The sequence below is a fragment of the Xiphias gladius genome, chromosome 8, assembly GCF_016859285.1.
Source record: "Xiphias gladius isolate SHS-SW01 ecotype Sanya breed wild chromosome 8, ASM1685928v1, whole genome shotgun sequence".
NCBI classification, from domain to species: domain Eukaryota; kingdom Metazoa; phylum Chordata; class Actinopteri; order Istiophoriformes; family Xiphiidae; genus Xiphias; species Xiphias gladius.
Genome location: NC_053407.1, coordinates 31,450,322 through 31,465,294, shown reverse-complemented (window position 1 = coordinate 31,465,294; position 14,973 = coordinate 31,450,322). Strand labels below are relative to the sequence as shown.

At 41.7% G+C, this 14,973-nt stretch overlaps 1 protein-coding gene across 2 annotated transcripts in view; it reads right to left on the bottom strand.

Annotated features, from left to right (window-relative positions):
* LOC120793751 (receptor-type tyrosine-protein phosphatase beta-like) overlaps positions 1–14,973 on the bottom strand; it is a 51,406-nt gene that overhangs the window by 25,676 nt on the left and 10,757 nt on the right. For both annotated transcript variants that reach the window (XM_040134086.1, XM_040134087.1), the window contains 7 exons: positions 9,768–10,079; positions 8,397–8,660; positions 5,217–5,480; positions 4,344–4,619; positions 3,436–3,702; positions 2,726–2,992; positions 478–741 (listed from right to left, as the gene is read on the bottom strand). In XM_040134086.1, the coding sequence (XP_039990020.1) occupies positions 478–741; positions 2,726–2,992; positions 3,436–3,702; positions 4,344–4,619; positions 5,217–5,480; positions 8,397–8,660; positions 9,768–10,079 (1,914 nt within the window). The remainder of the gene's footprint in view (positions 1–477; positions 742–2,725; positions 2,993–3,435; positions 3,703–4,343; positions 4,620–5,216; positions 5,481–8,396; positions 8,661–9,767; positions 10,080–14,973) is intronic.

Genomic DNA, 14,973 nt, shown 5'->3' with positions numbered 1-14,973 from the left:
AGATTATGTGATCTTGTAATTGAAAGTACAGATTAATCCTGTATTAGTGCTGTTTACTTTTGTAAATGTGATGCTGTAGGAACACAGCAAGTTAGGATGTAGAGTCTGACTGTTGGTTCTAAGTTCTGTGGAGGTCAGGAACCGAACTGAAGACTGCAGGAATTTTCTGATGTAACTGCATGAACATATGCGTTAGACACATTAGATAAGACCTGATCAGACTGTAAAACCTGTAGTTTCCGTTTGAGGTCTCTGAATATGCACTTCAAAATTCTGATGGCAGGATTTTCATCACTACAGTGAGGCTCTGATCATGAGATCCTGTGGTATGACTGAAAGCTCCAGAACTGCTATTAAAAGGGCCGTGAGGCGAGACTGTTTTGTCAGCGGTGAAGTGTGAACCTCAGTGGCACCTGTCCATCACCACACACAGAACTGCACAGCTCAAACACAGAACCCAGTAAGTGATTTACTTACGTGTTCTCTCCTGGACGAAGGTGTGATTTTTGTAGCCGCCGCTGCGGGAGGTGATGGAGATGTTGTAGAGGCGTCCGGACACCAGAGAGTTAAAAACACACTCTGGGCTGGATTTAGAAACAGCCAGAGTGTGGACCGTATTCTCCCGGTCCCTCAGAGTCACCAGGTAACTGTCCACCTCACCTGCAGCCGGACGCCACGACACACTGAGGAAGTCCACGAGACCATTATTACTGACCGTTACCTCGCCCACGGCAGCCGGGACTGGGGGGGGGGCAGAAGGAGAAGGGCGGAGAGGTAGGAAAAAACAGATTATAGATAAATGTAGAATCTGTTTTTACATATGTGTGTGTGTGTGTGTGGACATCGGTGAAGTTTTAACTTAACAGAACCGTTTATTAATTTGAATGTAAAACACTCTGAGCTGACCTGTAATGAAATGAAATGTTATATATGTGCTACATAAAAACTCTCACACGTCCTCATGTACAGCATGTTCTGTTTGCGTCTGGTGTCTCTGATCTTTGAAAAGTCCTCTGTGACTCAGGAAACGTTCGTCCAGATATTTTTCAGAAGCAGAAAAGTGTTTGTGTTGTAATTTAACCCTGAAGTTCATCCTCGTCCTGACAGGAAGTCTCTGAGAGGTTTTTTATTGTTGTTGTCGTCAACACTTCCTGAAAATTCCAGACATATTCCTGCTTTTCAACAATATCCTGCTGTTAGTGTAACACACACGGACACAGGAGGACTGAGGACGAGTGTGTCTTTTTTACCTTCTCTATTGTCTCAGAACCAATATTTAAAAACACACTGAAAACACAATGAAACGTCGTCATATTGTTTGTTTGTGTATATCGTTACATAACTGTTTGCAGCATGCAGCAAAGACTTCAGTGTCGTGAAAAAGATAAATAAGCAGATTTATCCTCCATGTCTGAATTCTGCAGTCATTTCTAACCTGTATGTGTTCTCTGCTGGTCAGTAACCAGACAGTCAGTGTCTTACCTCTGAAGAATCAAACATCTCCTAAATGAAGCACCAGAATCACTTCCTAAATGATTGTGAGGCATAAAAAGGTGCCGTTGTTCATGATTACGTCTGGAACCCCTGCTGTAAAGTTCTTCGTCTTTCAGAGAAAAGTAAAGCTTGTGCAGTGTTTGACCAGCAGGGCCACAGAGCGATTCTTTTACGAGTGGGTACGTACAAGGGCGACGTGATACACATTCGTGTCTGTAGTTTCCTGCTATCTCACAGTGGGACAGTTGGTGGAAATAAGCAACCATAGCTGCGAGTCATGATTATAACATTAATGATTATCGGATTATTAGAACTGTTGCCTAATCGATTAATTAACTAAATGCTTTAAATGTTTATGAGGAGGGAGAAGTATTAAACGACTAAACTGTTCAAAACATCGAGATGAACTTTTTACGGTGGCAACAGGTTGAATGTGTCATTAGACACTTATGAGAATCAGCTCCAGTCGGAAAAGTGGGCGAATGTTTGAACAGCAGCAGAGAGGTCGGTGGTTGTTGCGGTGGGGTCGGACTCACATTATCCTGCACACAAGGCTTAAAACTACAGCAACTTTCAAAAATAATATAATGTACAAGAGCTGAAATAAGTGTAGTTAACTGATAGGAAATTATTCACCAACAATTTTAATAATTGCTTAAACTGAAGTCATAATATCACAGTTCATTTACAAAGTGGTGTGAGTTTCTCAGTGTCTCAGATTTTCTGCTTTTATGTGTTTTATGTCAGAATAAACTAAGTTGAGCTCTGACCAACTCTTTATTATCGATTAAACTGAAAACGAGTTTCTCCATGAACTGATTAATCATTTGGTCTGATGTTCAAATGTCAGAAAATGGTGAAAAATGTCCATGTTTCCCAGAGAGCAAGGTAACGTCTTCAAATGTTTCAACCAATTTTATTTTGACTTAAAGGATTATTTGAATATCAAAATAGGAACGGATTCATTTTGTGTTGATCAACCAACCGTTTAATTCACTAATTGTTCCAGCTCTGACCTGAATATCTTTGGGACTGTTGGAGAGACAAAGCGAGACACCTGAAGACGTCACACTGGACTCCATAAGTGAATGATTCAACTGTTATTGGTGAAAAATCTACGGGGGGATCTATTATGATACTGCTCCTCAGTGGCAGCCCTGTATCTCAGTGAAAACACGTAAAAACCTCTAAAGCACAGCTCATATCTCAAGCTCGGTTGTGTTGGTCTTACCGGTGCGTCCCTCTGCCACCGTCTGTCTGGAGGTGTGTCCGCCTCTGACGGTGGTTAACACCACCCTGTACAGAGCTCCAGATCTCAGAGAGTGGAAGCCGATGCTGGTGGTGACGGCCTCCACGCTCTCATTCTTGATGACACTGCTGTCGTGGACCAGCAGGACCTGATAAGAGTCCAGATCTCCAGAGGCTCGTTCCCACCGAGCTTGCAGGCTGTCAGTGGTGCCGAGGTTAGAAACCTGCAGCCTGCTGACCTGAGCTGGAGCTGAGAGGACGAACACACAGACAGAGCGGTTATACACTGACCCCATGTCTGCTTTGTGGTGTTGTGCACCTTGATGCTTGTTTGTCCTGGTGGTAAACTGTGGTACTACATCACCACCGGCCCAAAACCCTGACAACTATCATACTAACACTTAGATTTCACATGTGATTAGGGTTTTAATGTGGTACTCCTACATTACCACAACTGAATGTAAACAAAGTAGTATTAGTATATAGTTAGAGAAAAAGTGTTTGTTATGTCATGTTAGTTACATGTTTAAACATAAACACTTCCCCAACAGTTGTTTAGATATTTCTCCTGACAAAAGTTCTGAACCCGCAGAACTCGAGCCACACTGCTAACTTTTTCTCTAGTTCTCCCTCTCATCTTTCTTTCTGTTTTTCAAGGAACAATCAGCAGCAGTGTGAATAAATCAGACGTACTGGTCCATGCCGTCACAGAGGCGGAACTGCTCAGGTTGCCGCTGTTGGTCATCACAGTGACGGCATAGCGGCGTCCTGAGGTGAGGATGTTGAAGGTGCACTCTCTGGACTCCCAAGGGAGGATCCTCTGAGCCACCGCGGTGGCGGAGTCTGCCTGTCTGAGGAGCACGGTGAAGCCATCCCACTCACCGACCGGTTGACTCCACAGGACGCTCAGGGTGGTTTCATCGGCGTGACGGACGAGCAGCTGCTGCACGGGACGAGGAGCTGCAGAGGCAAATAACGTTAGCACTCTATGATTTGCCAGTGCAAACGGTACGAACCTCAAAATTATTCAAAATAGATTAAAATTATTAAAATTAAAAAGAACAGCAGCAAACCTGCACATTTGAGCAGCTGCAACCATGAAATATTTTTACATGAAAAATAACAAGCTATTATTAAAGTAGTTGCTAATTCATTTTGTGTCAGTCAAAATTTTGATGCTACTTTTTAAATATCATAGACTAAACCAGTATTCAAAAAAATGATCAGTGGATGAATCAATAATGAATGCATGTTGTTGAGTGCAGATCCTCATTAACTGCTGTGTTTTCCTTTGAGTGTGTATTCTTCTTCTCTGATTTAAAGACGTTCACAGTCTCTAAACCTTCCTGTGACGTTAGAAGGAACAAGCTGTTTCCAGCAGAGGAGAATGAGCCTCAGAGGCAGTAAAGGAGTTAAACGCTACAAAGCAGCCAAGCTTTGGCTTTAATGGAGCCAACTGCTGGAATAAATCCACGTCCAGCACAGGATGGGTCAGGAGACACTGATACAGGACCAGAATGTAACGTGGTTAGGGCCTAATTCTTAATTTTGGATTGAATTTTTGGATTAAATCAAAGTAGGCAGTGTAAATATTAACTGACCCAGTCGTCCGTGGCAGTGCGCCGTGTTACCCAGAATGCCGCTGTGAACCGTGACCTCTGCCCCGTAGAGTCGTCCTGGCACCAGACCGAGGCTGAGGACGGAGAAGGTGAACTGTCTGCTCAGTTTACCGATGGTGTCGTTCACCAGAACCGTCGACCCGTTCCTCAGCAGGACACTGTACTTCTCCCAGTCACCTGAGGGGGGCTTCCAGCTGAGCCTCAGTGTCCTGCCGTCACCGACAGGGGACATGGAGAGAGCCGACACCTGGTCAGGCACTGAAACGGGACGGGGGGGGGGCTTCATTAATACAGACAGGGAGAAAAGGCCTGCATCATGGGGCTCAGTACTTTTATCATTATTACACTTTTATAGTTTCAGGCTGATTTTCTTCCTATGGTTTCTGTGAAGGCAGCCAATCATGAGCACCGTGCTTGGTGCAGGGTTTTGTCTCTTTACATACAGGCGGCCATAACTTATTGGGGAAGGTTGGTGGGGCTATATGCAGCCTGAAAGGAATACCTGCAGACACTACTCAGGGCTGAATAAGGTTCCTGCCAGCTACTTTTTCAGGTTAAAAATATCAATGAAGCTGTATTTTTTTATTTGAAGTTATTATTTTCCTGAATTAAGCATCAAAAGCAAAAAGTGTCAGGTATCCATAAACAAAACTGAGAGGAAAATGATTTTAGGTTGGGTTACTACAAAGGTTTACATTGCATCCTTTTTGTTATACTACCATTATCGTTATTATTATATTATATATATTGATTTATATATGTATATGTAATATAACTTCTGAAAAAAAACAAAACACTGATATAAAGTGTGAGTCATACACATGCTGATCCTCTGAGCTTTGGCTGAACACCAACCTGTCCTCCCTCTTGTCCTGGTCTCTGTACTCTGTCCTCCAGCTGTGGTCCTGACTGACAGCTGGTAGCTGCGACCGGGGGTCAGACCCTCAAAGACCACCTGGGTGATGTTATGAGGCAGGCGGTGCTGCTGGGGGGTCGATCCCAGAGCCGACAGGGTGACCAGGTAGTCGTCCACCCCCCCTTCAGGTTTCACCCAGGAGGCCAGCAGACTCTCTGAGCTGCCGTTGTTGTCCAGCCTCAGATCTGTCACCGCTGCTGGGACTGAGGAGCAGAAAGGTACAGATAATATTTAAAATTTCGCTCACTGTTCTCTTTCTCTTTCTGTTTTCTTCATGACTCTGTTATTTTCTTCACCAAATACCTCCCTGTTTTTAGGACTAGAGGAATATATTTGATATTGTTTAAGGGTGTTATTATTTTTAAATTGGTACTAACTCTGTACATTTTGTGAAGCAGGCACAAGTGGTGTAAAAATGATGTGCCTAAATTATTATTTTAGCATAAATGGAACATGTTAGTCTGAAAAACTTGACCAGTTGAGTTCAATCTGAGTATAAATCAAGCCACTGAAACTTTGTCCTTAATCTCAGTTTAGTGTTTTATTCATGGATAATTAAGAAAATCTCTCTCACAGTAGAACAACCAGTGAAGAGTCATCATAAAATCTCTGTCTCATCTGACTCAGGTGTGAACAGATTTATTGAACTGATGTGTGAGGCTTTAGATGACCAGCTGCAGTGAGAGGAAGGGCGGGGGGGGGGTTAGAAAAAATAACAGAGTGAGATGGTGCTGCTATTACAGAGCAGAGCTGGAAAATAAAACAAAGAGCTGCAAAGTGACTCAACTGCTGAGAAACCATGGCTACAAATATTTGTCTAAAAAAAGCACCATCAGGTGAAACACTGAACAAGGTCATGTAGTTTAGTGCTGCAGAACACCAGGGCTTGAAAGTAACTCTCGGCATAATTTTATCATTTATGCTCCTAAACTACTTTGAAAACCAAAAGGTTATTATGTAAAAAAAACCCATGGTCACTTCACGGTCCTGCTATCCTGACTGGGTCTTCAGAACAGAACACAAAGTGAATTTTAGAGCTGGCTCACAAACACAGACAAAAATTACACACACGGTCAGGGTGTGATTTATCTATCAGTTTTATCTTTGGGGGATATTTTGTCACATCCAGTCACCGATCTAGTCTCTGCACCTACCCAGCAACGCTATGGGACCATTGTCACCTGGTAATATCGTTCCATAAAGCAGTGAAACGTCTGCAAATTTATGGTCAGATATTTAGTTGTTTAAAAAAGTCTGAGCCAGTGGGAGCAGGCAGATGTTAAACAGTAGATGCCCGAGGATGGAGCCTTGGGGAACTCCACATGTAATTTTTGATACGCTCAGATGTTTAATTGCGGATCAACACAAGGTAGTCCCTGTCCTACAACTAGGATTCACGCCAGTTTAGTCCTGGGGCAGAGAGTCACACCCAGTTTTCCAATCTGTTTAGTAATAATTTTTGATCCACTGTGTCGAATGCAGCTCTGAGACCCAATAACACTAAGACTGAGACTTCCCCACTGTCTGTGTTCAAGTAGATGTTGTTCAGGACCTTAATGAGAGCAGTGTCAGTAATGGTCGAAATCCTGACTGCAAACCTTCAAAAACTGTTGTTTAGGGACAATGATTTTACCTAGCTTACTGCTAACGGCACAGCAGAGTCCTGCCTTTTTAACTCCTAAGATCAGAGCCCTCTGAACATGGTCGAAAGACTCATTAAATATGAAATCACAAGCTTTGCATTTTAGCGTGGACAGAAAAAGGGAGCATTTGAAAACAATGACAGATGCCGGGCTGGAGGCTGTGTGGACGCAAAGTTAAGAGGACAGGACTCGTTACAGCATCCACCTGAGGAGCAGCAAGAAAAAGTTTCCTTTTTCACCTCAGACTTGAGTTGAAACCATGTTACTGTATTTAGTATGAAATTATTCAATAATATAAAGGAACAGTGATTTCGACAAATATAACTGATGATAAAATTTATAAATTTTGGTTCTTGTTGTATAAATCGAACAGAGACATTATGTAATTTCAGTAACTTTGTCTCCTAGAAATTACATTTACATACAACTAATCTGCTGCAACAAACTTGTCTTGAAGGAAACATAATGTTTTCCATCAACACAAAGAGGAAATGTTGTTAACTAATGTATCCTACAAGTCACGAAATGTTGATACTGAACATATTAGTAAAATGTTCACAGACAAACAATGTAATTCATTTCAATTCTGCCAAAATATTTAACATTACAATCCAGTATCAGCTGGTGGTGACTCCAGCATATTTAAACTGGTTTACAGTTCTGTTTAGATTCTCACAGCAGTTGGTGCAGGTTCAGGAAAGATCCTGGTCTGGTTTAATACAGAAAAAGTTCACAGTGACATTGAACCAAAACCAGCATCTTTCCTGAACCTTAACTTAAGAGCTGTCCCACAAACGGGACTCTGGATGTGAAACTGGTCTCTGGTGTCAAACTGTCTGAAGCTTTGGATGTGCTAACATCCATCCCGCCCTCTGATGTGTTGCTTCATTCACTCAAACTAAATATTTCCTCTGAACATAATCCATCCAGAGATTATCTTTGTCGTCACAACGTACTTGGTAAAACCTTCCAGTAATATAAAAATGTAATTTCTAGAAGACAGGCTTGCATTTCATCTTCTGTCTTTACCTCGACTCGGAAATACAGTTGAAATTTGAGAAACGTGTTAAAAATCTTGTTTATGTTGCAGCACAATGTGTTTTCATCCAGATGTTTGAAGAGTCTTTGATGATTCAGGAAAAACCGTTTAGAACAGCAGAATTGATGTTAAACCACCTAAAAACCTGAGTTTTTGAGAGATCTCTGGGTGTTTATGTTTCAGAGAAGCGGATACGTAGCTCTGTGACTGACTGAGGGACAAATTGGAGTCACCAGCTGGTCTCTGATTGTGTCTGCCTGATGTTTGCTGCTGAGTGGATGGTCTGAAAACAGTGGACAGTGGCTTTTTACAGCTTTTATTCTGAAAACACTGAGACTGAACCAGACAAAAAATGTGCATCAAAACCAAAACTAGGAGCTAAAAGAGGCTAAAAACTGTAGAGGTGTGGACCTTTAAAAACATCCCATAATACGTACCTGTGAAAGCCTGTTCGGAGGCAGAGCCCCGCAGACCGACAGCCTCTGTTACCACGGTGACAGTGTACAGGGTCCCTGGCTGCAGGTTATCCAGTTCAGTGGAGGTCACCGTGTTTTTTAGGGTGACATTCTTCAACAAAACCCCGTCCTGGTCCGACAGCAGAACCCTGAACCGCTCAGTTCTTCCCGGACCCACCTGCCAGGAGAGCCTGAGGCTGTCTGAGGACAATGATGCCACCTGGAGGCCACGGACAGAGGAGGGAGCTGGACGAGGGAGACAAGCATTGGGAGAGGAGGTTTTCAGATCTCAGTAAAAGTGCTAACTTCAAAAATACTCTATTACAAGTAAAAGTACTGCATTGAAGGTGTTACATAAGTAGAAGTATGTAAGTATAATGAAGAAAGTGTACTATGTACATACAAAGTACTTAAAGTACTCAGTGAAGAAAAATGTGCGACCGTTATATTATGAGATTATTATAACTGACGCAATCAGCAATCAGACTGCAACTAATGATTATTTTTCATTCAACCTTCACGTTTCTCATTATTAATTACAGGGAAAAAGCAGCAAATCATCACGTTTGAGAAGCTGGAACCATGAAATGTTTAATATTTTACATGAAAAATGACAATAATTATAAAAATAGTTGCCAATTAATGTTCTGTTGATTGACTAATCATTTCTGCTCTAATTGTATTTACTGCTGAGTAGTTTAATGAATAATAAGGCATTATATTTTATAAACTCTTCATATGTTTTGTTTGTAAAATCTTGATTTTTAAAATAGCCCCAGCTGTTGGGTAAATGTCGAGCAGTAAAAAGTTCAGTATTTCCCGACTGAAATGTAGTGGAGTAGAAGTATGAAGCAGAAGAAATGGAAATACTCAAGTTCCGTGCAAGTACCTCAAAACTGCGCTTGAGTAAACGTACTAGTGATCTTAGAGATGGATTCTGAGATGGTACAAAATTTCCTTCAGAGGTCAGTGGTTAAAACGTGAGCCGTTTTTTTTTTTCTCAGCACTTTACAGACACAGGACATTATGTTTTAATGTTTCTTTGTTTATTTCTTCTAATTATTTTTAAGAATAAAGTGGATTTACTAAACCTGTGTTTTCTGGCATTAATTCTGAACCTCTAGTCAACTTCTGACCTGGAAATCATGGACCAGGAGAAAAGCCACGAGTCCTTCCTGAGGGACCAGCTAATTCTTCTAACCTGCATGAGTGTCCAGGTGTAGACGTGTGTGGTAAACTGTGGCGGAGTTCCATTAACAGGCTCCTTGGCGTTTCATAGGTGCAGTTAAAGTCTAGATAAGATGAGTGCTGGTCTCCACAGAGAGAAATAGACTTGGAGGAGTTGTATCTCACCTGTAGCTGCCATGGTGTGGACAGGTGCAGAGCTCTTGTTCCCGGCTGTAGCCACCACACTGACTGTGTACAGAGTACCGGGGACCAGGGAGCTGAAACCAGACTGAGGGGCTGCAGAGCCCATGATTCTGGTACTGCGGGTGGATCCGGAGCTGGTGTCCTCCAGAGTCAGATCGTACCAGTCCACATGACCAGCAGAGCGAGACCAGAACACTCTCAAACCTGAAGAATCAGTTGGGACCGCAGACTGGCTTTTATACCGATCCTGGCCCTGGTCCAGCTGGACCTCCAGACGAGCCGGACCGACAGGGTCTGAGAAAGAAGACGGGAGAGATGAGCGTTGTTAGAGTTTATCTGGAGCTCTGGACTAATGATTAGAGGGGAACCTGAAATGAAGGACCCAATGTCAGACCCGCTCCTGTTGGCAGAGAGTGTTGTCCCTTAACCTGAGCTCATGAAGTGGTTCAAGAATCTCCTTCCATCTTTGCACTGGATTACGTAAAAGTGGACTTAAACATGTTGGTGTGTGACACAGCAGCAGACTGAGCACACGGAGGTCTCTGACTGTATCCTGTCTTTGTGAAGCCCAGCAGCAGCATTGATGGGGGAGGTCGATAAGATTGTTTTAGCTTCTTAAAGAATGTGACGTTTTCATCAAACCAGTGTGAGTCTGGACAGGAAACAGAAAAAAAGACAGGGAGGGGCAGGACGAGGAGGAGAACATTCACCCCAAGACAAAAAACATGGCTCAGTCCTGAACCCTGACCCGTTCTTACTAATGGTTTCCTCCCTGAGGAAACTTCACAGTTTCCTGTTGGCAGATCAGTGACACCCCAAGGACAATATGTCCTGGAGACATCCAAAGAAAGACATCTGTCCCATAATGAGACACTAAAAGCACATTTGATGAAAAGAGTAACACCTGCACACTGTGAATTAATGAAACACGACTTTACACATCACACTCTGAAAAAGTCACCGCTCACGTATCTCTCTGATGTAGTATAATGTTGAACCTACTGTTACCATGGTAACCAGAGGCCTGGACGGATTGTAACTTTAACTCTTCGACATGTGAGGTGTTTTTTTTTTTTCTCATCCACAGTCGTTTCCTGCTGCCGATAGCAGGTTTGGTGACGTTCACTCCACTCAGTGGTGGAAGAAGTGCTGCAGCCTCAGGAATAAGGTTCATGAGATCACCTGGATCTGCTCCTCGAACACTACTCATATTTTCTCTATGTTTCAGCACTGTCAGAAACGCACCTGATTCTGAGCTGGCTGTCGAGGGATAAAGTTCGTATAGAAGAGACAGGGACAAACATGGTTGTGGAGGGACACATTTCAGTTGTGCTACAGAAAGCACGCCTGTTCTACCTGGTTGTTGTTATAGGCCCCCCTCTGCTAATGTAATGTATTTGGTGACCTGAATATTGACTGGTTTTCTAAAAATTGTCCATTACAAATGAAGTTGATTTCCACGATGGAGGCCTGCAATCTTACCCAGGCAGTGACTAAACTTACAAGAATTTCTGCGACGACCAGTGGTGTTCATAATTCAACCTGTATCGATCATACATGAGCTGTGTTCATAGGCAGCATCAGTGGCTGTGGGATGCAGTGACCATCCAAATTGCTTTAACAAGAAAGTCTAAAATACCCAAGTCTGGAGTCAAGATTGTTTACCGCTGGTCATATGAAAGATTCAAGGCTGACTAATTTGTTAATGGTTTACAGTGGTCTGATGTTTGTGAACATTGCTTTGAAGATTTCTATGGACCAGTTAGTGACGTTGAGGCTGGATGAGCATGCTCCACTGAGAGGAAGGTCTGCGAGGGGCAGCACCACACCATGGATTGTCGATGACTTGAGATCTTTAATGGCTCAAAGGGACAAAGCCAAAGTAGATGCTCATAAATCAGGAGGCTTTTTGGATAAAAGTTTTAATTGTAATCTGAGAAATAAGGTTACAAAGTTAAATTACTTCAAAAATGAAAGAATATTTTAAAGAAAAAAATTGCAGATCTGAAAATGACAGGATAAAATGATGGAAATCTTTGAATGAAAATGTGTGCAGGAAGTCACGCAACTCCCAAAAGTATGTGGAATGTGCAGGTCTGTTCATTATCAGGCCTTCTGATGTAGCCAATACTGAAACAGCTTCTTTATCAACAAAGTAAACAGCTACAGATCTCACGTGCAATCAGATCATGTCAGTTTAACAATGTTAACAGTATTATGAGGGATAAAACATGTTGCTTTGCATTTGATGAGGTTAACCAAGACACAGCTGAGGAGATGTAGCTCTCTCTCACTGATGACACATCTCCTGGTATCGATAACCTGGATGGATTTTGTAAAGATTGCACTAAGCTGCTTTCTAAACCAATACGTCATATGTGTGATAGACAGGTCAGTGGGACCTGTCCGGAGCGATGGAAAGAGTCTAACATCAAACCCTTACCCAAAGATGGTAAAGCAGGTTTTACTGGCTCCAGTTGCGGACCAATTAGTAAACTCCCTGTGCCGAGTAAGATACTCGAGAAGATGATTTTTAGTCAAATGTTAAATTATTTTAGTAGAAATGGACTACTTACAAAAGTACAGCGTGCTGATACACCAGGGCGCTCTACTAGCACTGCATTAGTACAGATGACTGATCAATGGTTAACATAAATGGATGACAGGGAACTGGTGTCATCTAGTGGAGCTGTGCAGAACACAGCGAATATTTTTCAGTGGCAGTTCTTCTGACAGTAAAGAAGTATCTTGCGGTGTTCCACAGGGACGTTGCTTGGGTTCACCTTTATTTTTAAATTTTCATAAATTATTTACCATATGTTGTTAAAATGCCAGTGTAGTTACGTCGGCTGACGACTCAACTTTGTTCTGTGCTTCACCAACTTTTGTGGAGCTGAGAGAGAATCTACATATTGAGTTGCACAGCATCATTAAAAGGGTGAGAATGAACAAATTAGTACTAAACACAGCCAAAACTAAATGTATAGCATTTGGTAGGAGGAATGTTCTTTCTAACTCCACACACTCAGTGCGTCTGTAGATGGGACATCGGTTGAGCGGGTCACCAAGACCAAATTAAATTAGATAATTTATTGTCTTGGTCTGATCAGACTGTTTCATTGATGGAAAAGGGCGTTGCCATTTCAAGGAAATGACTTGTTTAGCCACACCTGGAGTACTGCCCAGTTATTAGGTCGAGTGCTGCTGAGAAACATCTAAAAAACTTCAAACTGCGCCTTGAACAGCGCAGCCAGATTCATCGTTCTTTCCGCGCTAATGTTTGCGAGATGCATCAACGATTATAATGGCTGACTGTGGAGGATCAATTAAAATATTATCTTCTGTTATTCATGCAAAATGTCATTTGGAATTACACACCACACTTCTTTTGTGAAAAACTAGTGTATACAGGTTTCTGTCATGGGTATAATGCACAACAGTGAGCACTGTTTATCTTGTCCACAAACAAAGTGTCTGATGAAAGCTGTTCTTTATGGAGCTTCATCTGCTTTGAATATGCATCAGCATCAGACCAAAAGTAGATTTGACGAATCTCATATACAGCAGATGTTATTGTGGTTGTTCCTGTTTCTGAACCTTTGTTTTTATTTTCTTCTTGTTGTGTACTTCTGATAATTTCGTCTGTATTTTCACTGGAGGTTACTATTGTTCATTGTTTCATATGCAGAGTCATTTTACGTATTTTCTATGTTTTTTCCTTTTAGTGTTTTATGTTTTATTGATACAGTGTGATTTTAATTATTGGATGCTTTACTGTTGTTGTTGGTGTGGACCCCAGGAAACTACCGTCCACTTTGTGGATGCTGATGGGGATCCAACTAAAATTAATTAATTAATATTTATTTATTTATTTATTTATTAATACTAGATGTTTTACTTCAGTGAAAGTACTAATACCACAGTTTAGAAATACTCTGGTATCAAAGGTAAAAGTACTCGTTATGTATAATAATGTCTATTATATTAAAGCACTCATCAGTTTAATGTTGCAGCTCGTGAAGGTGGAGCTCTTTTTAATAACTTTATATACTGCTGCTGGGTAGTTTGATTCAATATTCAATAAAGTTGTATCTTAATCTCTGATAATACATCGTCATTTATTTATTGATTATATTTAGTAGTTAATGTAGTGTTCATAATTTTATTTCAAATTGATCGTGCTGAAGCTCAGAGCCTGAAGAACAAAAAAAATGTAGTAGCAGAAAAGGGAAATACTCCGAAATGTACCGAGTGGCTTGGTGCTAAAACATGGAGAGGATCTTTAACTCCTAAACACCACAGCTGCTGTTATTCTCATCCATAAAACACGTACACGTCGTAGCGGTTCCCCACCAGTTATTTGCTGTTTGACCGGGTTCTCTTCAGCTTTTTAAATCGTGTGTTATGTGTGTTTTTTACTCATCAAACTTAATTCAACTATTAAAATGACAATAAGATAGTGAAACCATGTACAGAAATCTTCACCTGTCGGTCTGCAATGCAAAGCTCACTGAGTTAAAAGTTATAAAATGTGCTATTTAAATAAATTTACCTTGTCTTTCATATTCCCCCAAACCATACCTTGTGTTTTTTTTCAATAAAAAGATTCCATTGATTTTAACTTACTGGCTAAAGAAGCTGTTGTTAATGTGATGATCTACTTATAATCCAGGTATTTACAATAAAAGCTGTGATTAAAGAGAACTGCTAACAGCTTCTCTTCTTCACAGTCAGATAATCTTCCCTCACCTCTCCACAGAAAAGGGAGAAAATTGAATCTTGGCCTCAAAGATTTCTAAGTTTCTAATCTTCATGTTGTATAAAAACAGTGGGAGCGAAGGCCTCTTGTATCCGCTGCTACAGACAATGTGAGGAGGGAAGTGGCTGAGGGCGGAGAGGGGGGAGAGCGGGGAGAGGGGGAGATGTTTCTGGAAACAAACACTTGAGATGAGATGAAGACCATTGTTAGAGAGCAGGACGCTCTGAGCGGAGTGTTGGCAGCAGCGGAGGCTGCGGCCTTGGCTTCGAGCTGAGGGATGGACTCCAGCTTCTACCGTCAGGATGCAGCAGCACCTGAAGGGCTTTTTTTTAGTATTATTGACTGAAAGGTAACATAACTTGACTCCGTGTGTGTGTGTGTGTGTGTTTTATTGTGGTTAGAATCTGTCTTCGTTTGTTATTTTGTTTT